Source organism: Leucoraja erinacea, chromosome 34 (genome assembly GCF_028641065.1).
Source record: "Leucoraja erinacea ecotype New England chromosome 34, Leri_hhj_1, whole genome shotgun sequence".
Classification (NCBI taxonomy): domain Eukaryota; kingdom Metazoa; phylum Chordata; class Chondrichthyes; order Rajiformes; family Rajidae; genus Leucoraja; species Leucoraja erinaceus.
Window position 1 is genome coordinate 16947504 of NC_073410.1, and position 24909 is coordinate 16972412.

Sequence of the window (24909 nt, forward strand, 5' to 3'; positions counted from 1 at the left end):
CACAATAGAAACAGGGCAGCATTGTGGCGCAGCAGTAGAGTCACGCCTGAGACCCGGGTTTGATCCAGACTATAGCTGCTGTTTGTACGGAGTTTATACATTCTCCCTGTGACTAGGTTTTCTCCCATACTCCAAAGATGTGCAGGTTTGCAATTCTTTTTATTTTTTTTTTATTAGAAGTACAGTACTTCGTTTTTCGAGCTTTAAAAAAAGGTAGAAATAAAAGAAGTAAGGAAAGTGAGTAAGAATCGTGAAGGTGCAGGAAAGTGTTGACAGAAGAAAGCCCCTTAGGGAAGAAGTTAGAGAAAGAAGTAAAGAAAGAAAAAAAAGGAAAAACAATCGCTCTATTATAACACAAAACTCCGCAAAAAAGAATATACCAACCGTGTTTTTAATTTTTATTTTTTATTTTATACCCCCCGTTACCAGATCCTGGTACCATTTATATTTTAAATTACCATTGCACCTTATGCTTGTAATAGTTCCATAAATGCAGACCACGTCTTTTGGAAGTGGTCTGCTTTGCCTGCTAGGAGGAGTCTCATCTCTTCCAGGTGTAGTGTTTCAAACATGTTTGAAATCCACATTTATATTGTTGGTATTGGAGCATTTTTCCAAAATTTGAGTATAAGCTTTTTTCCCATTATTAGCCCATAATTAAATAAGTTATTTTGAAACACGCAGGTTTGCAATTCAATTGGATTTTGTAAATTGCCCCAAGTGTGTAGGATAGAACTAGTGTATGTGTGATCGCTGATTGGTACAGACTCGGTGAACCGACGGACCTGTTTCCACACTGCATCTCTAAACTAAAACTCAACGAATGCTTCAGAAATACTCAGATTCACTTCTCAGTTCCCATACTACACTCTCAATCCTCTATCACTGCAGAGGCAAATGCAAGAGACACAAAAACCATCATTTTGCCTTGTCGCTTCCTACCAGCCCAGGGTTCAAGCAAAGTAATGATTACAGTTTACTGTAACATATTCAATGCTCAAGATGTGGTATCACTGAACAGTGGCCGGGCGAGGAGAGGGACGACATATCACTGGCCGATCCAGACCGAGGCGACTGGGCAGCCTGGGGTTCGACTGGATCGGGTCAGGAAACAGTGCGCGCGGACCGGAGCGGTGGAGGATGCCCTCAACTTTGCTTGGTCAGGCTAACCCTGCAACGTCGCCAGGACAACAGGCCTATATGCCAGCTGCACTTAAAGCAACTTGGACTTTGAAAATTGTGCCAAAATCGGGCAACTCTTGTATATGGATTCTTTCTATACGCTTTGTACTTAACCAGGGATTGTGCTTAGGAATGATATTGATCTTTATGAATTTACTGATCTATGCAATAACGAATTTGACTGGACCTCTGTACATGTGACCATAAAGAACCATTGAACCTCTGCACTAAGGGGACCAAGCATTGGATAAAATTGACCTCTAGACGATAATTTGCTACCCTGCTTTGTTCACTCTGTAAGCAAGACCTCTGGCTTCAGCCAGGTGAACAGTTCCAAAGAAGCTTAACAGAAGAATAAGGATCTCATCATCTAAAAAAATTGAAATGAATAATTTTTGATGACGATTATTGTCTGTTTTTATTTTAATATCCAGAATCAAATAACAAATTTATTTGGTTTGGGGATTTTCACTTTTCTCATTCACACCTCGTTTTTCTTTCTTGTCCTATGACCAGTCTCTCTTTCATATAAATTTTGCTAGGTTTCACCCAGACACTCCCTCCTTTCCCTCTACCCATCCTCTGCACTCTAAAAGTTAAAAACTACTTCCAACATTTCCTAGTCCTGAGAACATGTATTTCTCTTGAAGCAGACGTTGCTTATGTTGAGTATTTCCAATGTGTTCAGTTTTCAATTCAAATGTCCAGATAACCTTGCCGTAATAATTTCCTGTTATTTCTCAACCAGCATTACATCATTCCTGTTGCAAGATACAACTTAAAAATAGTACCATCCAACAACACAATCTACCTCTGTCATTTGCTTTGGAAATTAAGAAACAATCAATTCTACTGAAACTTGTGTAATGCTACTCTATTCAACAATGTAATGGCCACCCATTGACAGCAGCCATTGAATGCAGGAAATCCTGATTCCATGCTAGGGGAAAGACAATAATAAATGTTCTTATTAACTGAGCATCAGCAACACCATTCATTACTATACTGTGGAGGTTTAGTTACCAGAGTGATTTCCTACTTATGGATAAAATTGACCTCTAGACGGCTGCAAAAAAAACAAAACCTGCTGCTGACAGGGATACAGCCTGGACAGTTGCAAACACATGGATAACATCAAGTACCACCGACATGGCGGCACAGCAGTAGAGTTGCTGCCTTACAGCAACAGAGACCCGGGTTCGATCCTGACTATGGGTGCTGTCTGTGTGGAGTTTGCATGTTCTCCTTGTGACTGCGTGGGTTTCCTCACACATTCCAAAGACCTACAGGCGTGTAGGTTAATTGGCTTTGATGACAATTGTAAATTGTCCCTAGTGTGTAGTGTTAGTGTACGGGAATCGCTGATCGACATGGACTCGGTGGGCCAAAGGGCCTGTTTCTGTGCTGCATCTCTAAAACTAAAATTAAATTTAAAACTAACATTCCAGGTTATCACTGGTAAGGAGGTAGCAGGCAAATTGTTGGTAGAATTGTGGAATGGCAAAGACTCGAGAAGGGAAGGGGATGCCATGAAATGTTATTAAGACTGAGATGAGGAAGGTTTTTTTTCTTACAGACTTGAGTCTTTCCAACTGCTTGCCACAGACAGCCATAGAACCAAATCCTTGGTAAATTTAAGCTGAAATTCATGGATTTCTAATCAGTGAGGGAATCACATAACTATAGGATAAGATGGACGAGTGGACTTGAGGAAGGTTGGATCAACCATGATCCGAATAAGTGGCAGAACAGGTTCAAAATGTTCAATAGCTTGCTCTTGCTCTACTTCTTGTGATCTTATGGAGACGAAACAGAAGATTGGGAGTCAGGGAATTATACAAACCATAAGGATCTTGAAAGCTGTACTGGAGACTTTCATTACAATTGCTCTACTCTTTTAAACCTCTACTCCAACAGCAGACACTGTTGATGACTTGATTGCAATCATATACTGTCTTTCCGCTGACTGGTTAGCACGCATCAAAAGCTTTTCACTGTACCTCGGTACATGTGACAATAAACTAAACTAAAAAGACTAAAGAAAGGGAACAATACCAATAAGCAGACTAACATTTGTATAGAATTTGTATAGAAACCAAATATAAGCCCGTCATAAGACCTCAAGTCTGCACAACCAATTGAATCAGAGCAGATTGTCTAAATCAATTCACCTTTTCAGCTGAATTCCCATCTCCCAAATCTATTAATATCTTAATCTTGAAAATATTTAATAACAGCCTTGACTGTCCTTTAGGGCTGAAAATTCCAAGCACAAACACCGACTGATAATCTCCTCATCTCACTCCGGGATGGTAAGTTTCTAATCACAAGGCTGCTCCCACATTCTACAGCAAAGGAAAACAGCCCAGCATCAGCCCAAATCAAACAATCAAGACTTGTATAAACTCTTTCATTCTTTGAGAGGTCCATGGAACATAAGACCACTGTATTCCATTTCTCCTCATGAGATAAGCCACTAATTTCAGGACATGCATTTCAGTTCAGGGAAAAGAATACAGTCTGAAGAAGGCTCTTGACCCGAAACGTCACCCGTTCCTTCTCTCCAGCCGGTCCGCTGAGTTATTCTGCATTTTGTGTCTATCTTCAAATGACGTCACGCGCCCACCAGACGGCTGTGCGGGCGCATGATGATGCACGCGATTCTCGCGGGACCGTCGCATCTCAACACGATGACGAGGTCGCGTAATTAGCGTGCCAAGGACACGTAAGTGGGACAGGGGCTTAATTCTATGTCATCCCACTTTCCCATCCACTCCCTATACACCAGGGGCAATTCACATAGGGACAATTATCTTACAAACACATATATCTTTGGGATGTGGGAGGAAATCGGAGCACCAGGAGGAAACCAACATAGTTACTGGAAGGACGTGCAGACTCCACACAGAGAGCATCCGAGGACAAGATCAAAACTGTCTCTGGGGCTGTGAGGCAGCAGCTCTACCAGCAGCTGTGCCACCCTAAACTTACTATCAGTGTCTGGTACAGTGAAAGCATATGTATATCATGTATTTAAACTCTTGACCTTTTTCTTATTCCCAATATAACTACTCTAATCTTTCAGCGACCTGTGTTTATTTTCACTTTCCTTCATACGTGTTTAGGAGAAGCCGTTACAATGTCAAACATTTTGCCTCCACCTTATCAACCTCTAAACCTTTTGTAATCATTAAGTTTGCTACTCATTTAGCAAGCTTTTCAGACACTTTTTCCTATACCATTCTTCACCTTCAAGGGAATGTATATTCATTGATAATTATGAATCATTTATTTCCCAATCGCTGAGCAACTCACATGATTTAACCCTAACTAGCTCAGTAAAAATTGTAAATTGTCCCTAGTGTGTAGGACAAGGCTAGTGTACAGGGTGATTGCTGGTCAGCGTTGACTCGGTGGGCTGAAGGGCCTGTTTCCATGATGTATCTCTAAACGAAACTAAAGTAAACTGAACTCAGCGGGGCAGGCAGCAGGGACCAATGATGTTTCGGGTCGGGGTATGGTCTGGTCGGAATATGGGTCCCGACACGAAACATTTCCTCCCAAGATGCTGCCTGACCTGCCGTGTTTTTTCAGCACTTTGTGTACTGCTTAGTAAACTGTGATAACTATATTTCTGGTGTTCCATGGAACTTTCAAAGCTTATCGGTTTCCAATTCTGCCAATTCTTGTGAATATTCAGTGTCATTTCTGTGAAGAAATTAGAGTATTCTGCTGGTTCTGGAAAACCACAATTACCAGAGAGTGCAAAGATTCCACGATGCAATCTCTGGATCACGTCTGCGGAACAATAAACGCCCAATAGCAACTATCTGACTACAAATAAATTGTGACAGTGGAAGCAACATCTAACCAAAACCCATTAAAAGGAATACCGTATTTCCCAGCGATGAAGACTCTATATTTTACCCAAAAATATGGCACGAAAATTTATCTGCGTCTTGGAGGCCGAAGGTTAGGTTGTTAGCCAAGATAGACTTGGCTATCCCTCAGTATAGTAACATCAAGAACGATGTTGCTGTACTGAGGGATAGCCAAGTCTATCCCTCATTGCTGGCAGGTGTTGGGGAGCGGCTGTAAAGTGGGAAGTGGTTGTAAAAGGACAGTGCCGCTGTGGGGGGGGGAGAAGAGTTCATTTCACAGCGTGTGGGGAGTCTGGCCCGGGTCAGCACGGCCTGGGCTGCACAAATTGGCTGGGCCGCCAGGGGTAAAGTTGCGGGAAGGGCAGGAGCGTTGAGAAGGAGGAGGTCGAGGATCATGCCAGCAACTCATTCACTCACCGCTGTTGCGGCGCTCCAGGCGCGGAGCCACCACATTGTGGCCAGGGAGGGACCGGACAGCGGAACCGACCGCCACCTCAGCGCCTTCTGCCGGCCCACCCATCAGCTGGCCACGGTGTCCTTCGGCGCAGGCGCAACCGGTGGAGATGGTGGATGGCGGATAGCTACTGGGCGGAAGGCTGGCTGCTCTCTCTCTCTCTTAGTCCCGGGGCCCGCAGGCGATATTGCCGACCCCTGGACTAAACCAACCCCTTGATTCTGTCCCGCCATCCTTTTTTCAAGATTCAGCAACTTAAATTGGGGCTGCGTCTTCATTGCTGGGAAATACGGTATGTCTAGGCCGGACTTCTACTGTGTGTAGGAAGGAACAGCTGGTGCTGGTTTACACCAAAGATAGACATAAAATGCTGGAGTAACTCAGCTGGTCAGGCAGTATCGCTAGAGAAAAGGAATAGGTGACGGTTCAGGTCAAGACCCTTCTTCAGACCAGTCTCAAGAAGGGTCTTGACCTGAAACATCATCTATCCTTTTCTCCAGAGATGCTGCCTCTGCTGAGTTATTCCAGCATTTGATGTCTATCTTCAGACTTCGACTACCACTGGAGTTAATGTAGGTCTATGATATTTTTATTTGCAAAAATAAACTTTATTTAGAATTTAAAATATAAACAAAACAAAACTGTACTAAAACTCCCCAGGCATTCTCAGCGTCTATACATTGAGGGACCTGTTACAATCACCGTATTTCAATACTTTGGCTTAGGTTTCTTGATTGTGTTCTCTCACCATCTCAAATTGCCCATATCAGATTGTGTTGCTTTGATAAACAATTCAAAAATGCTGCATTCAGGCACCACCTACATTTGACCTTACAAAACCTAGAACAGTAGGTGTTTTAATACAAGCAGACAGAATACAAAAAATTCATATGCACACTAGCGTGCTTTATCCTAGCAACAATACAGAATCACACAACATTTAAACTACCTCCCACCTACGAAACCTAAAAGAGGCCAAATTCCTCCAGAAGATATTAGGGACATACATATTTGAACAGTCGTGATCTACATGTGTAGGAATGAACTGCAGATCAGATGCTCGTTTAAATTGTAGATAGACACGACATGCTGGAGTAACTCAGCGGGACAGACAGCATCTCTGGAGACAAGGAATGGGTGACGTTTTGGGTCAGGACCCTTGTTCAGAATTGTGAATTACATACTAGGAAACAACAAGAGGCTACAACAGGGAAGGAGTAAAATAAAACTGTTACAATAACTTATTTCCAATCACACAACTGTTGAGACCTAGAACACAAAGAATTAACTGCTTAGTTCTGAGCAATCAGACAAAAAAATCAGATCCATCAATGATAATACAGCCATCCAAAATAGAAATATTCACCTACAGGTACAGGTACACCTTTGATTTTCTGGCAACTGATGGTCCAGCACCTCTTAAAACCGGACAAATTACGAGAGCATTGCGTGTGACGCACGCCCTTTTGGGATGTGTGCTTCCATCCTGAAATAATTAATTGTTTACTTCTTTTATTTTAAGTTTCTAGCAGTCCATGGTGCTTTAGAGACACAGGATGGGTATAATTAGTGGTGCATTGATGAATTATTATTATGTCACCTCTATAGTTCCGGCAAAATGGACAATCGGGCAAGACTCTGGCACCAAGGGGGCCGGGCAATCGATGGTGTGCCTGTATTACCGTTGTGTTATGATTTCCACATGAAAGTTGTATGTCCAGCCTCCTGCAAGAACCAGGACTTTTTCCAGCACTCTCCCCTCAACCAAAGGTAGCAGAGCCACTGCTTACAGCAACACGGGTTCAATCCTGACTTCAGGTCCTGTCTGTGTGGTGCTTGCACGCTGCCCCTGTGACAGTGTGGGCTTCCTCCAGGTATTCCAATTTCCTCTACATCCCAAAGATGTGTCAGTTCATAGATTAATTTCCTGTGTAGGAGGGGATCAATAATGTTTTATTGTCATGTTTGCACTGCACAGTGAAATTCTTATTGCATAGATCGCACATGCACGAGTCGCCTTATTTTGGCGCCATTGACAAAATGCCCGAAGTCCGGTCCACACGCTCAATGTACTGGAGCAGCTGCCGATCCAGGAGAGCCGCAGGCTGCTGCAGGGCCTGGGGGAAGGTGATGATAACATGGAAGAATGAAAAAAACGGGGATTAATGTAGGATGAATGGATGGTTGATAGTCAGTGCAAACTTTGTGGGATAAAGGACTGTTCCTTTGTTGCATCTCACTCTACGACTGGACAACTCTAAAACTGTCATTCAGTTTATTTGCTGTTTGGGGAACCCCAGTGTGTTCGCTGCAACTTCATTTCCAAAGTTATTCAGCAAATGTGACTGAAGACATAAAAATTCCAATATAAATTCAAAAGCTTTGATATTCCCAATAAAATAAAAACATATTTTCATAGCATTTCTGAGCACCCCCACAAAAGCTAACACCAGATGCTCTGTTACTCCAGCGCTTTGTGTCTTCAGACTTTTGAGCTAGAGCTTGGAAACAGGCCCTTCGGCCCACCGTGCCATGTTGACCAGCGATCTCCCTGTACACTAGCACTATCCTGCATACTAGGAACAATTTACAATTTGGCAAAGCCAATCCACTTACAAACCTGTACGTCTTTGGAGTGTGAGAGCTATCTGGAGCACCCAGGGAAAAACCCTGCTCACAGGGAGAACTTGCAAATTGTGTACACACAGCACCCACAGCCAGGGTCTCTGCACTGTAAGGCAGTAACTCTACCGCTATGTCCTTTTGTGTAGACCAACATCTACAGTTCCTTGTTCCCTCAAGATCACCCACCCAGAGAGGAAGGAGTTGGACTGTAAGCAGACTAGCTGTGGGAGAGAGTGCATTGCTTCGACAGTGGAGTGGGCCGCTGGAGGCACTGCAGCAGCCTGGGGCTCGACTGGACCGGGCTCCGCTCCAAGAGGCCGAGCGAGTGGACCAGACGCAGCCTCGAGCGGCGGAGGACACCGCAGCTACGCTTGCTCAGGTCGACCCTGCAACGCCGCCAGGACATCTGGCCTTCATGGTCAGATCAAGATCCCTTTACTTACAACAACTGGAACTTTGAAAATGGTGCCAAACTGACATGGTGAAGATATAGACACAAAAAGCAGGAGTAACTCAGCGGGACAGGCAGCATCTCTGGAGAGAAGGAATGGGTTACATTTCGGGAGACCCCTCTTCAGACCCTGAATACTGTCTCAGTGCACTGCTGCTGTACACTTACACTGTATCTGAGATACTTATCTAAGATCTAAATGCGTATGCGTAGTGATACCCGTACTGAACTGTTTACAAAAATTAATTTCACTCTACCTCAGTACATGTGACAATAAGGCACCATTAAACCAATGATGAATGTGGATTAATCACCGACCAACAATATTGCAGGATAGAGAGCCACAAAGAAAATCGAGATCTGTCAACTCATTTTGGACTATCTAAGGAAGGACAAAATGATTTGTTTAAATTTAATTTCAACTATTTTTTAAATGAGAGGGGTGCAAATGATTCAGATGGAGTTTACCTCCTTCAGAGTTTTTTTTTGTGAATTGCAAATCCTCACACAGAACAAAATTAATTGCATGTTTAAACAAGATCTAAACAAAGAACACACTGTTGGCTGTAATTACCTTCTGCTTTGTGCAATGTTTACCTCTCAAGCTTGTATGACAGTCTCGTTTGTTTTGAAAAATAACTCCAAAATCGATTTTCCGTCTGATATTTTATTACCCTGAATTTAAAATTTAAGCTCTTAATCACAAATTAACGCTCAAATGTGGCGACTCTTTGTGTACTGCCTCGGTGAGGTCTGCTGTATCATTTTGCCCAGATTGTATGCAAAATCAAAGAATTGCACTGTACCTGTGACAATAAAGTATCATTGAATACTTTAATTCACAGCCCGTTTTCACAAATCAAAAAGAAAGCTTGTGCCTTCAAAATCATCCATCACTCTCTTGTGTTCTTGTTCACTTGAACGAGTGCCACCTCCAACGGAGCATCTATATGGTTCAAGGGACTGGAGAGAAGACAGGGAAACACTCAACAAAAGTATTCAGACTGCCAATTCTATTGTCAAATTTGATCATTGTAGATTATCGGAATGCTATTCCACCACACATCGTTTAGCAACATTACTTCTCTGTCTTTAAACTTTAGGCTTTAGAGATACAGTGCAGAAACAGGCCCTTTGACCCACTGAATCAGCGATCACCCCATACACTAGCACTATCCCGTATACACCAGGGCTAATTTACAATTTTACCAAAGCCAATGTACGTCTTTGGAGTGTGGGAGGAAACTGGAGCACTCAGAGAAAACACACAAGGTCACTCTACTGTTGCGCCACTGCCCTAAACATTTATTTTCTTTCTAAACAGTTCATAAATGGCTGCATTTCAATTCCTACATTCTAATCATTGGCTGGATTTTCTGAAAATCAGTTGAATAAATATGAATTGACGGACAAGCACTGAGAAAGCCAAGATCTTCCAGGTCACACCCGTTATCCAAGTGGAATAGCCAAAGGAATACTTGCATTACGCACTAATGCTGTTATCTTGGAAACATGGTCGGCAATTCATACACAATCAGATCCCACAACTAACAATGCACTAACATCATATCTATATCTAATATCGGTGCGGCACAGTTGGGCAGCGGTAGAGTTGCTGCCTTACAGCGCCAGGGAAGGGTGAACACAACCCTGTCCTCATCAACAAAATTGCTGCAGAGATGATTGATAGCTTAGAGCTGCTGGACATCACTATGACCTGGTTCCTTCAGGCTGTGTGCTGATCAAGTAGCCCATCGGTGTATTTGCTTTCTTAGGTATCTGAGAAGATTCAGCATGTCCATAAAGTTTCTTCTGAACTTCTACAGATGCTCTATTGTAAGTATTTTGACAAGATGCACTTCAGCCTGGTATGTCATCTGCCCTGCTCTTGACCACCTGAACCTGCAGAGTGGTGAACACAGGCCAGTTTCATTAAAGGTACTGAAATCCCCACCATCGACAGGATCTGTGTGAGCAGCCGACATGATCAAGTACCCCCACCACCATGGCCACATTCTCATTTGACCTGCCTCCAGAAAGATGGTATTGCAGCCTGAAAACTGTAACCTCCAGGATCAGGAACAGTTTCTTCCCAACAATCATCAGATATTGAATACTACAAACTCCAACTAGCCTCTGAACTACGACCTGCCTTGTAGCACTAGGGATTTCGTGCTTTGTGTTTTTTGGACTATATTGATTTTTTTAACGTTATTGAACTTTTTTTGTTGGTTGATATGTTATCTATTGATTACTGTGTTTAAAAACCCATTGTGCTGCTGTTGCAAGAATTTCATTGTGTAGGAAGGAAATGCAGATGCTGGTTTAAACCGAAGATAAGACACAAATTGCTGGAGTAACTCAGTGGGACAGGCAGCATCTCTGGAGAGAAGGAATGGGTGACATTTCAGGACAAGATCCTTCTTCAAGCTGAAAGTCACGGGAAAAGGAAATAAGAGATATAGACGATGATGTAGCGAGATATAGAACAATGAATGAAAGAAATGCAAAAAAGTAACAATGATAAGGGAAACAGGCGATTGTTAGGTGTTTGCTAGGTGAGAACAAAAAGCTGGTGTGACGGGTGGGGGAGGGTTGGAGAGAGGGAATGCAGGAATTAAGTTAGAAAAATCAATACTCATACCCCTGGATTGTAAGCTGCCTAAGCGAAATATGAGATGATGTTCCTCCAATTTGCATTGTTCCTCTTTGGTAGAAGTGACTTGGCTCTTGATTTTCATGATGCATTGCATCAGGAAGGCAGGAAGCATCACCAAAGATTCCAGCCACTGGTCATTTCCTCTTCTATCTTCTCCTTGAAGATGCAGGATCTTAGAAGCTCGGACATCCAAACTTAAGAACAGCTTCTTTCCCTGAACCAATCACCTCTTTCACACCCCATTATTGAAGATACTGCCACCATTTCTTACTATAGTAGTAGTAGGCCTTGTCGGTCATGACTGACCATGGGTGATGCATCCTGGTCGGATGCAAGCCTGGGCGATGTCATATGGAGGACAGGCTGTTGCCCATGCAGCACGTCACTGATCGATCCAAAGGAACAGTTCAGACAAGTATACAGCCAGCATGGACATGGTAGGCTGAAGAAACCCTCTCTGTGCTATACGGCAATAATCTTGATGAAAGCACAGACAAACGAGATAAATTAAAGACAAAAGAGGCAAAACCATAGCAATTGCTCTTGTGAATGCATCAGACCATGTATGGCAAAAGAGAAGACCCTTGAGCAGCTCACTGGACTCATGGAGAAAGCATTCTGCTGGCTGGGATCATAGAGAAAGAAGGTTGGAGTTGTTGGTGGTCAATGATCCTGGCCATTGAACATCACGAGCGGAGCCCATGTGAACAACATGCAAGACCAACGACCCACATCTACCTCGTATGATCAAAAGCAGAGCAATCTTCTGGAGATTAACACTAAATGCTGGAGTAACTCAACAGGTCAGAGAGCGTCTCTGGAGAAAAGGAATAGGTGACGTTTCGGGTCGGAACCCTTCTTCAGACTGAAAGTAGAGGTGGAGGTTGGGTGGGGTGGGAATTTAAACTGGAGGTGAGAAAAAGTCAGACAAAGCTGCGCCGACAAGAAATGACCTCAGGAAGGGTGGAGTCCATAATGGTCCATTGTTGGCTGGGGAAGGTGTGCTAACGAGAGGGATGCAAGGATGCGAACAGCGGAACTGGGAGGATAACGAGGGTGGGGAGGGAATGCAGGACTTACATGAAATTAAGAGAATCAATGTTTATCAGTGGGTTGTAAGATGTCCAAGCAAAATATGAGGTGAGGTGAGCTTCCCACGCTGTTCCCTCCAGCACCTGCGCACCAGACACAGGGTATACCATCGACAACCCGCACTGAATTACTTGTCCAACAACCTACTACTGCAGTTGAGAGTAGCAAGTACAAGGTTGAGAGTAGCAAGTACAAGGGAACACCACAATCAGCAGGTTCCCCTCCCACATGCAAACTGCTGATATGGAAATATACGGACTTTCAAATGGTGTGATCTAATCCTGGAAATCCCAGCTCAAGGACACTGACCCCGAGTTGAGTTTAGTTTAGTTTATTGTCACATGTACAGAGGTACAGTGAAAAGCTTTTGTTGCATGCTAACCAGTCAGCAGAAAGACAATACTTGATTCCAATCGAGCCATCCACAGTGAACAAATACACAATAAAGGGAATAAGGTGAATAACGTTTAGTGCAAGTGCTCTCTGTGTGGAGTTTGCATGCTCACCCTGTGAACCAAGGGTTTCCAACAGGTTTCTCCCACACCCCAACCCAAAGACGTGTGAGTTTGTAGGTTAATCAGCTTCTATAAATTGCCCTTAGCATTTGGGGAGTGGATGAAACTTTGGGATAACATAGAACTAGCACAAACGGGTGATGGATGGTCGGCGTGGTCTCGGTGGGCCGAAATGCCTGTTTGCAAGCTGCATCTCGAAACTAAGCAATGTGGCAGTGCACTTGCCAGAAAATCTGTAGCAGCTCAAGATGTTGGCTCGCTACCATGTTTTACAGTGCAATTAGAATTTGACGATAAATCCTGGCCTTGCCAGCGAAGCATAAGTGAAGGAAAAGATTTTCCGGCAATGTCACTGGACAACCTCAATTCCCCTTTGCTGGCACGGAGACGTTGAGATAAGTAGTCGATCACCTGCTACCCTCGCTGAAGCAGCCAACTCAGCAAAGCAGGATAATTCGTGTGAAGGTCTGGCCTTTGCAGGACAGCTTGATGAAGCTCTCTGCGTAGCACAGTGCTGACTGCTTGCACTTACATTCAATTGAAAGCCTTCGGGGGACATAGATACTCAAAAAACACAACTTTTTTTTCAAAACACACAGACTTTAAAATGGTTCAAAGAACATGGCAGGGTGATTTAAAAACCAAAGTTATATCTAATGTCCAAGCTAAATACAAAAACGCTACTGAGGTATGGTTCATCAGCCTCCCGCCAGAGTAATTAGAGGCCGCCCAATTGATATTTTAAACCTAGTATCTGTAAACATCATTACACTTGTGTTTTTACTGAGCTGTACTGGAGGATATTCAAAAATCAGAGCCAGTATATGCTCAACAAGAAATGCAATAAAACTGACAGACGATGCAAAATGGAGCGGAACATCTGGGCATTAAATACAATCAGCTGTGTATTATGGGGATGCAAGTTTTGCAGAAGTTTAGCAGCAAGGGATTCACATGCTTTCACTTGATTTTGTTTGGAAAAGCAATCATCTATCCTCAGTGTTGTTCCTCCTTCCTCCATATTCCCCTCACCATTGCATCTCAACCAGACCAGCACTCAGCATTAAATATACTTTCATTACTATCAATCAATTCTGGACAAATGAAGTTGCTAACAGTTCAGGCAACTCCTTGGTAACAAAATAGAACAAGAGTGACTGAATTTGTGTTATAAATATTACTGCTGCAACAGGCACCAACCATCCCTCACCTTTACGTAGAAACAAAGAACTGCAGAGGCCAGTTTAAAAGAGAGACACACAGTGCAGGAGTAACTCAGCAGGCAACATCCCTGGAGAACATGGATAGGTGACGGTTCAGGTTGGGACCCTTCTTCAGACTGGGGGAGGGGGGGGGGGGGGGGGGGGGGGGGGGGGGTCAATGCCTTACGGGGGTGGTGGCGGTAGTGTTTGATAGTTGGACAAAGCCCAGAGATTAAAAAAAGACAAGACAAAAGGATAGAAAGTGCTGGAGTAACTCAGCAGGTCAGGCAGCATCTCTGGAAAAGGTGACGTTTTGGGCCGGGACCCTTCTTCAGTTAGAGTATTGAAGAGTTGTGAATTGTGAATTTGTGGGAAGTAATGTAGGGTGAGAGGGGGGAGGGGAGGGTGAAATTGATGTGTCGAGGTGGCACAGGGGAGGGAGGGGGAAATGAAAGGGGGATGTAGGGGAGAGTCCCTCATCATTAAGCTTCCCGACGTACCTACAGAAAGAGACTTAAACATCTCAAGAAGCAGAGCCCATGATCTATTTCCAAACCAGCCTGAATGCTTCTTGACTCCAAACTACATTTGTCTTAAGAATGCCTGTTAAAAAAAGAGCTGAAAGCCTTCAACACTAATTGTGAAAGGTGAGAAACTGTTGCTGGCAATAGAGGGTGTGTGTGGGGATTGGGTGCACTGTAAAAAATCAGTGGATTCAACACCTCCTTGGTAAACAGAGTCATGAACAATTTAATATCAAATAATTAACTAAATTAGAAGATGCAGAATGTAGAGTAGCTCAGTGAGTCAGGCACCATCTCAGGAGAACATGGAGAGGTTTCTGGTCGGGACCTTTCTTAAGACTATTTCTGTTTGAAAAGCAATAACCTATCTTCAGTGTGATTCCTCCATCATTCATGTCCACCCGTGGTCAGGATCAAACCTGAGTCTCTGGCTCTCTTCTTCTTGCGAATGAAACATAAATAAACCAAAGGAATAGTTAGATTTCAAGCCGGGTGTTGAGCAGCCAGGTTGTTGTCTCTGTGTCAATGGCTGCCAGGCCCTGAGCTCCATTTGGTGGGTGGTAGAGCAGGCAGAGACGGCATGGTTGGCTGTCTGTTGGTCTGCTCCACATTCACAGGCTGGGCTCTGGCGGAGTCCCCATCTCCACATGCTGGCAATGAAACGCACAACTCCAGTACGAAGTTTGTTGAACTTCACCTATGCCCCTCTGGGGAGGTCAGACCCTGGGCAGCTTTTATATCTGGCGCTGTAACGCAGCAACTCTGCTGCTGCGCAACTATACCGGCCCTCAGCATTAAATGCACTTTCATTATTATCTATCAAAGCTGACAAATTGTGCTAAAAGCTCATGCAAATCTGAAGAAGTGGCCCGACCCAAAACGTCATCTATCCCTGTTGTCCTGAGATGCTGCCTGACTTGCTGAGCTACTCCAGCATTTTTGTGTCTTCATCTGCATTTCCTTGTTTCTACAACTGAATAAATTCACAGACATGCAAGAGATAATAAGTTAGAGTACAAGGAGCTGGGGAAGGGGGGGGGGGGGTGGCACAAATCCTTTGCTCTCCTGGGATCTAGAATGGCCCAATATGCCAGACAGCCTCCGGTGCTGTTATGGGCAATGAATACTGACCCTGCCAACACCACCCCCATCACAGTGTATTATACACAAGCAGTGAACCATTGTTCACCATTTCATAAACAAGAGCTTCACTCTTTTGTGCGTGTAATTCACAACAAACAAATACAACAGGAGCAAAATTACCAACCGTAAGCAAAAAATTAGAAGGAAATAACTTATTTAAACTTGCACCCTTAAAAAACTGCAAAGGTTTCATCAGTGCAAAGAAGTGTCCCAACCCGAAAGGTCACCTATCCATGTTTTCCAGAAAAGCAGCATTTTGTGCCTAACTAAAGATGAGTTGATTATTAATGTCAGTACTATTTGTGGTCGTTCCGTGCTGGAAATTAGATAATATATTTATCTATCGTTGCAGAAGTCATTGCATGTCAGAGCTAATTCATTAGTGGGGAGCTGCTTTGTCAGATCATGTAAACACTTCACTTACATTCCAGTTCCCATTAATCTGCATTTCAAATTGCTGCAAATAACAGCTTAGTGTTCACCAAAGGTACAGTTCACTAGTGGGGAAATTACATTAATTATAGCCTTCGCAAACTTCAAATCCAATATATTCTAAAGTAAACCCATGAGTAAACAATATAAAATGGGTGTGGGAGGGGGGCAGAGGGAAAGAGTGTTTGCTTGGTCTGTGTGGGCTGATTTGGAAGAAGTTTTATGGTGGAAAATGATCAATGTACAATCGCTGCCTTGAAAGAAAGTGTTGAAAACAAGGAACCGCAGATGCTGGTTTACCAAGGCAAGACAAAATGCTGGAGTAACTTAGCGAATCAGGCAGCTTTTCTGGCGAAAAGGAATAGGTGACGTTTCAGTTCCGGACCCTTCCTCAGACGGAAAGAGAGAGCTAGGGGGTGGCGGGAGAGGTGGCGAAGAAACTGGAGGCGAGAAAAGGAAGAACAAAACAGGGCCGGCAACATATGGAAGGGTGAAGCTCATAATGGATCATTGTTGGCTGGGGAAGGTGTGATAACAGGAGGGATACAAAGATGCAAAAAGTGGAACTGGGACATCTAGCGTGGGGGAATGCATATGTTCCTTGAAATTAGTGATTTCAACGTTCATACCGCTGGGTTGTAAGCTGCCCAAGCAAAATATGACGTTATTTATAAGATTGACAAAAAATACTGGAGTAACTGAGTAGGTCAGGCAGCATCTCTGGTGAAAAGGAATTCCTTTCCTCCAGAGATGCTGCCTGTTCAGCAGAGTTACTCCAGCACTTTTTGCCTATCTTCGGAGTAAACCAGCATCTGCAGTTCCCTTCTACACATGAGCTTATTCATGCTGGCCATGATAGTGAGGGAATATTCCTGCTCTACAAATAGCTCTTCCACCAGAGTGATCAGCCAGAGTCAAGGTCTCACCTCTCAGCCAAGTAGCAGTCAGTGTCACACCCAACAAGATACCACCCAGTCAGCGCTTCCCTACAGCATGGGTCAGCAACATACTAGAACTTCTGGCTGACACAGGAGTGTGTGTTTGTCCGTGCCAACCTCTCACAGACATTTCTGGTGTTCAGTGGGTCGACTCCACTCACCATGGGTCTACACGGAAAGAGATCATGTAATCTTTGGAATTGTTCCATGTTAGAAATTAGACTGTACATTTATCTACTAGTGTAAAAGTAATTACATTTTAGAATTATTTAATTAAATGTGACTTTAACCAAATGGCTGTCACTGTCAGTGCATTAAAGTCAGACACAAAGTGCTGGATAACATAACATGCAGCATCTATGGGGGACATAGATAGTGACAATTCAGGTCGGGACCCTTCTTTAGATGGATGGATTCAGGGATGGGGGTAAAAGAGGTGGGGGCAGAGCAAAGCCGGCATTAAATAGCTGCTTTTGGCAACCTCTGGGCATGCTAAAGTACCTCACACACAGTTTAATGGCAATTATTTACATAATTTCAGGAATTAAATATCGTCGTCCGTTCAAGAGGGTGAGAAGCAAGGTCAAGGATATTCAAAAGCCAAGTGTCCTGAATCCCCTTCCCCGTTATAGGGCGCTCCCTCCATCCCTCCCTGTGCCTGTGTAGGGCACTCCCTCCCTCCATCCCTGTACCTCTGTAGGGTGCTCCCTCCATCCCTCCCCCCCCTCCCTCTCTCTCCCTAGGGGTGCTCCCTCCATCCCTCCCCCTCCCTGTGTAGGGTGCTCCCCCTCCATCCCTCCCCCTCCCTGTGTAGGGTGCTCCCTCCCTCCCCCCCTGTACCTGTGTAGGGTGCTCCCTCCATCCCTCCCCCTCCCTGTGTAGGGTGCTCCCTCTCTCCCTCCCTGTACCTGTGTAGGGTGCTCCCTCTCCCCCTCCCCCTACCTCTGTAGGGTGCTCCATCCCTCCCTGTGTAGGGTGCTCCCTCTCTCCCTCCCTGTACCTCTGTAGGGTGCTCCCTCCATCCCTCCCCCTCCCTGTGTAGGGTGCTCTCTCCCTCCCTCTCCCCCCACACTCACCCTTGACCACTCTCTCGGCGGTGGGCATCTTCTTCTCCCGGCCCGCCATGGCGCCGCTCCCTCCCCCGCTGGCGGCCGCCGCTCCCACTCGGCCCGTCCGGCCCCGGCTCCTCCCGCTCTCCTCTCCCCGCTGCGTCCGCACCGTCTGCCGGCAACTCAGCCCCCAACTCCGCTCGCGCTCCCGCCGTCAGTCAGTCAGTCAAGTTTCTCGGACGGTGCCCTGGTCGGCCTGGCTGCGGGCCGGGGCCTCTAGTGCTGGCGGCGCCGGTGCTGCAGCCGGGGCCGCGGGTGAGGGTGAGTGGGAGTGCGGCGCTGGGGGCCGTGGGTCCGAGTGTGTCTGTGGCCCGGCGGCGATCCCGGCATCACGGCGGCGGCAAGATGGCGGGCCCAGCCCAGCGTGCACCGCGGGCCGCAGCGAGGGAGGGAGGGAGAGCAGTGTGGGGCAAAGATCCTAGAGATCTTTGGTGTGGGGGTTGTGTGGAGGGGGGAGTGAGGGGGTAGAGGTGTGTGTGTGGGGGGAGAGGGTGTGAGGGGGGAGAGAGGGGTGTGGGGGGAGAGAGGGGTGTGGGGGGAGACATGAGTGAGGGGGAGAGAAGTGTGAGGGGGGGAGTGAGGGGGAGAAGGGAGTGTAAGGGGGAGACATAAGTGAGGCTAGAGGATGTGGAGGGGGAGAGGAGAGGGGCTGAGGTTAGGATGAGGGCGTAAGTGTAGGGGGAGAGGGGGAGAGGAGAAGGTGGGAGGGAGGGAGAAGGGTTGAGGTGGACGGTGATGGTTGAGGTGAGGGAGGATGGGGCGGTGAAGGGGAGAGGGAGGGAGGAGGTGAGGGGGAGACTGGTGGGAGGACCTGAGGGATAGGGGTTGAGGGGATATGAGGGGGCGGGTGAAGACGAGTGAGGATGTGGTGAGGGATGGAAAGAGAGTTGAGGTTGGTTGAGGGAGGATGGGGGAGTGAGGGATGTAGGACAGGTGATGGAGGGGGAGTGATTGAGGGAGGGATGGGGTTGAGGAGGGGGGAGACATGGAAAGGTTGGGGAAAGAGGTGCGAGGGTGATAGTGGGGAAGGGATGGAGGAGTGGGGGTAGAGGGATTGCAGGGAGGGGAATGTTGGAGAGGAATGGGGAGGGAGATGGGTCGTGGAAGGGGGTAAAAGAGAGCGAGAGATGGGAGCGGGAGCAAGGGGGGGTAGAGGGGAAGGATGGGGGGAGGGAGGGAGTAGCAGGATGGGATCAGAGGGAGAAAGGAGAGGGGTGAAAGGGGAAGAGGTGGGGAGAAAGTTTTGGAAGGAGAAGGGGAAAAGCTTGCGGGGGAAGGGGAGGGTAGGAGAATAGGAAGTTTTGGAGAAGGGGGGGACGGGTGTGGAAAAGATGTAGTGGAGGGGAAGGGGGCGGAAGGAGGGCGCAGAGGAATGGGTGGAGAGGTTCGAAGTAGGAATGGAAGGGGAAGATGAGAGGGGGAGGGGAAAGGGGAGTAGGAGAGGGGAAAAAAAGGAAGGGTTAAGAGGGATGGAATGGGGAGAGGGGGAAGGGTGAATGGGGGGGGGGAAAGAGGGGGGGAGGGAGGGAGAAACACAGGGGGAGGGGGAAGGAGGTGGAGGGAGAGAAAGAGGGCGCAGAGGAGGTGGCATGGCATAGGGTGGGAGGGAGAAAGGGGTGAGGGGGGGTGGTAGGGAGAAAGGGTGGGAGGGAGGGGAAGAAGGTGGGGAGGGAAAATGGGAGATGTGGGAAGGGAAGGGGGTTATGGGAGGAGGGAGAGGCGAGGGAGTGGAGAGGGCAGAGAAAGGAGAATGTGTGGAAAGTGGTGGAGAGCGAGATTGGAGGGGGAGGGGGAGGGGAAGGTTAGGGGAAGTAGATGTGGGAGTGATGAATGATGGAGGGGGAGTTGGGGCTGCGAGAGGAAGGGAGGCGTTGGGGGGGAGTGAGGGAATGTTTGTAGGGGAGAGGAAGAGGATCGAGGGATGGGAAGGGAGGGGTTGAGGGAGAGGTGTGGGGAAGAGGAGAGGGGTGTAGTGTGAATGGGGAAGGAATGAATGAAGGGAGCTGTAAGGGGTGAGTGAAGGGAGTGGAGATGATTGAGGGCAGGGAAGGGGTAAGAGTGAGAGAAAAGGGAGTTACATAGAAAGTAGGTGTAACAGTAGGCCATTCGGCCCTTCGAGCCAGGACCGCCATTCAATATGATCATCGATCATCCAAAATCAATACCCCGTTCCTACTTTTGCCCCACATACAGTGGCTTGCAAAAGTATTCATACCCCTTGAACTTTTCCACATTTTGTCACGTTACAACCACAAACGTAAATGTATTTTATTGGGATTTTATGTGATAGACCAACACAAAGTGGCGCAAAGTGGAAGGAAAATGATACATGGTTTTCAAATTTTTTAACAAATAAAAAAACTGAAAAGTGTGGCGTGCAAAAGTATTTAGCCCCCCTGAGTCAATACTTTGTAGAACCACCTTTCGCTGCAATTACAGCTGCAAGTCTTTTGGGGTATGTCTCTACCTGCGTTGCACATCTAGAGACTGAAATTTTTGCCCATTCTTCTTTGCAAAATAACTCAAGCTCAGTCAGATTGGATGGAGAGCGTCTGTGAACAGCAATTTTGAAGTCTTGCCAGAGATTCTCAATTGGATTTAGGTCTGGACTTTGACTGGGCCATTCTAACACATGAATATGGTTTGATCTAAACCATTCCATTGTAGCTCTGGCTGTATGTTTAGGGTCGTTGTCCTGCTGGAAGGTGAACCTCCGCCCCAGTCTCAAGTCTTTTGCAGACTCTAACAGGTTTTCTTCCAAGATTGCCCTGTATTTGGCTCCATCCATCTTCCCATCAACTCTGACCAGCTTCCCTGTCCCTGCTGAAGAAAAGCATCCCCACAGCATGATGCTGCCACCACCATGTTTCACAGTGGGGATGGTGTGTTCAGGGTGATGTGCAGTGTTAGTTTTCCGCCACACATAGCGTTTTGCATTTAGGCCAAAAACTTCAATTTTGGTCTCCTCTGACCAGATCACCTTCCTCCACATGTTTGCTGTGTCCCCCACATGGCTTGTGGCAAACTGCAAACAGGACTTCTTATGGCTTTTTTTCAACAATGGCTCTCTTCTTGCCACTCTTGCATAAAGGCCCGATTTGTGGAGTGCACGACTAATAGTTGTCCTGTGGACAGATTCTCCCACCTGAGCTGTGGATCTCTGCAGCTCCTCCAGAGTCACCATGGCTGCTTCTCTGATCAATGCTCTCCTTGCCCGGCCTGTCAGTTTAGGTGGACGGCCATGTCTTGGTAGGTTTGCAGTTGTGCCATACTCTTTCCATTTTTGGATGATGGATTGAACAGTGCTCTGTGAGATGTTCAAAGCTTGGGATATTTTTTTATAACCTAACCCTGCTTTAAGCTTCTTCACAACTTTATCCCTGACCTGTCTGGTGTGTTCCTTGGCCTTCATGGTGCTGTTTGTTCACTAATGTTCTCTAACAAACCTCTGAAGCCGTCACAGAACAGCTGTATTTATACTGAGGTTAGATTACACACAAGTGGACTCTATTTACTAATTAGGTGACTTCTGAAGGCAATTGGTTGCACTGGATTTTATTTAGGGGTATCAGAGTAAAGGGGGCTGAATACTTTTGCACGCCACACTTTTCAGTTTTTTATTTGTAAAAAAATTTGAAAACCATGTATCATTTTCCTTCCACTTCACAATTATGCGCCACTTTGTGTTGGTCTATCACATAAAATCCCAATAAAATACATTTACGTTTGTGGTTGTAACGTGACAATGTGGAAAGTTCAAGGCGTATGAATACTTTTGCAAGCCACTGTATCCCTTGATTCCATTAGCCTGAGGAGCTAAAGCTAACCAACCAAATCTAAATCTACTTGTGAGGGAGATACGATGGGGAGAAAAGAAGAATGCCGGTGGGACGAGAGAAATGGGTGATAAGGGAGGGAAGGTAGGTTAGGAGGAAGGGCAGAATATAGGTAGGATTGCAGACGGGAGTGATGACGGAGAAGTGAGTGGAATAACGCGGTGGGGGAGGGGGAGAATACGGAAGGAGGTTAAACGGCATGGAAAAGGGTTAGAGAAAGGAAGTGTGGGGAAAGGTTGGGGGGGTTGTGGGGGAAGAGGATTGGAGGATGAAAGAACAGGGAGAAATCAGGATGGTGAGAGGGGGGGAAGAGGGGGGAGAGGAGAGGGCAATGGGAAGAGTTGAGAGGAGCAAATGAAAAGGGAAGGGGAGAGAAGTGGGAGTTGTGGGGTAGGAGAGGTAGAGATGGGGGAGTGGGAATTAGGTAATGTGAGGGGAGTAAGACGGAGATAGTAAACCTCTTTACAACAGATTATTGGGGGGGGGGGGGGGGGGGGGTGGTGTGTCTGTTATTACGATCTAACCGAATATGGGAGTATCATTGCATAAGTAGTTGAAATAAATAATTGCAGATGCTGGTTAATACACAAAAGGACACAAAGTACTGGTGAAACTCAACAGGTCAGGGAGCATCACTAGAGAACATGGATAGGTGGCATTTAGGGTCGAGACCCTTCTTCAGACACGATTTGGAACTGGGGTGGTGGTGGGGGGGATATCTGCAAGAGAGGAGGGAGTGGCCAAAACCTGGTCAGTAATAGGTGGACACAGGTGAGAAGGGTTATTTGATAGGCAGATGGTTGGACAAGACATAGGAACAGAATTAGGCCATTTGGACCATCGAGGCTGCCCTGCCATTTGATCATGGCTGATCAATCTTTCCCTCTCAACCTAATTCACCTGCCTTTTCCCCGTAACCTTAGACACCTGCAATAATCAAGAACCTGTCACACTGCCGTCTGTGGCAATGAATTTCACAGATTCTCCACCCTCTGGTGAAAGAAATTCCTCCTCGTTTCCCTCTGGTCCTAGACTCTCCCTCTAGTGGAAACATCTTCTACATCCACTCTGTTATTGGGTAGGTTTCAATGAAATCCCTCCTCATCCTAAACTTCAGTGAATGCAGGCCCAGAGCCATCAAATGCTCCTCAAATGTTAACCCAATCATTCCTCGGATCATTCTCGTAAAACCTCCTCTGAACCCTCTCCAACGGCAGCACACCTTGGGGCCCACATATTCATCTGTCCTATCTTCTTACTGCTATACACATTAGCACGTGGCACACAAGCCTGTGGCTACTCCCTCTCAAACAGATTTTGGTACTGATGGGTGGGGTGGGGAGGGAGGGAAGTGGGAGGGAGATGTTAGCTCAGAACGAAGCATTAGCAGCCAAATCAGTGGTACCACAAGTGGCTCTGAAGTACAGCATAGAAGGACAAAGTCGAGATGAGCGGTAATGATAATAATAATAATAACTTTATTTGTTAATCACCTTAAAAACAACCAAAGCTGACCAAAGTGCTGTACAGAAAAAAGAAAACAAGCAAGACATCATAAAACAGGCAGAACAACAGAACATACAACTAACACGAGGCGCATAAATTACATACAAAAATCCAAACAATAAATTAAAAAACAAAACACGAGTACAAACAACGCAGCAAAAACCAAGCAAATAAAGTTAAATAAACCCTGCCATCTATCAGTTCTACCAAGGCCAAATCCTCGATATGTCTTCAGCGATCACTTAAAACAGCTAGAGAAGGGGCCTACATAACGTGCAGAGGCAATTTATTCCACAATCTCGAAATGATAATGGACCTCCATCTAGAGGAGCTTGGAGGGTGTTTCTGTGAAAACCAGTGAGATTCCACGTACGTGGTCAAGGATATGTTGGAGTTGAGGATAGTAAAAAGGGGAGGTTGAACAGCATATTGAGTCCCCTAAAGCTCATCTCGACTTTGTCTTCCCTGTCAGGCCCCCCCCCCCCACCATCACAAAGGGCCATCCATCAGTACCCCACCAAATCCTCGCCGACCAGCGATCACTCCGTACACTAACAATATCCTACATACCAGGGACAATTTACAATTTTTACCGAAGCCAATTAACCTATAAACCTACAGGTCTTTGGAGTGTGGGAGAAAACCAACGGGGAGAACGTCGTCTGATTGTGTTTTTGAGGATAGTAACTCTGCGGGTCAGGCAGCATAGTCACAAAGGGCTGGAGTAACTCTGCGGGTCAGGCAGCATAGTCACAAAGGGCTGGAGTAACTCTATATATTCCATCTTCTTGCCCTTGTGAATTTCTTAGAGATTACATTTCTGGGATCTCCCAATCCCTTTAGGTGCTAATCATCTCTCCCACTGTCTTGACTTTTCCAACATCATTCACCTCTCCTCAGTCCCCAGAAAGTGCATAATTTGTTGTTCTTTCTTGCCTGTTCCATTGTCCCATAAGATCGTGGGTTATCTGTATTTTACTACCATCCATATCATGGTTTTACAACCTTTGGTATCCGCATCTAACACATTTCTATGAATGCACTAAGAAGGAATGTACTTTGTTAGTTTGAGTTTGTGTTGATTGTATAGGAAGGAACTGAAGATGCCGGTTTACACCGGAGATAGACACAACGTGCTGGAGTACTCAGCGGTCAGGCGGCATCTCTGGAGAAAAAGAATAGGTGATGTTTTGGGTCGGGACCCTTCTTCAAACTGAAAGTAAAGGTGGTGGCAGGGGGATAAACTGGAGGCGAGACTGGATGTCCAGAACAAATCAGGGCCAGCAACACATGACCTCAAGTAGGGTGGAGTCCATAACGGCCCCGTTGTTGGCTGGGGAATATGAGCTAAGGAGAGGGA

General features: G+C 46.0%; 1 protein-coding gene across 2 annotated transcripts in view; it reads right to left on the bottom strand.

Moving 5' to 3' along the window:
* Positions 1-18569, bottom strand: part of LOC129713055 (serine/threonine-protein phosphatase 2B catalytic subunit beta isoform) — an 87294-nt gene extending 68725 nt beyond the window's left edge. For both annotated transcript variants that reach the window (XM_055661935.1, XM_055661934.1), the window contains exon 1: positions 18175-18569. In XM_055661935.1, the coding sequence (XP_055517910.1) occupies positions 18175-18223 (49 nt within the window). In that variant the 5' untranslated portion in view covers positions 18224-18569. The remainder of the gene's footprint in view (positions 1-18174) is intronic.
* Positions 18570-24909: the final 6340 nt, after the last annotated feature.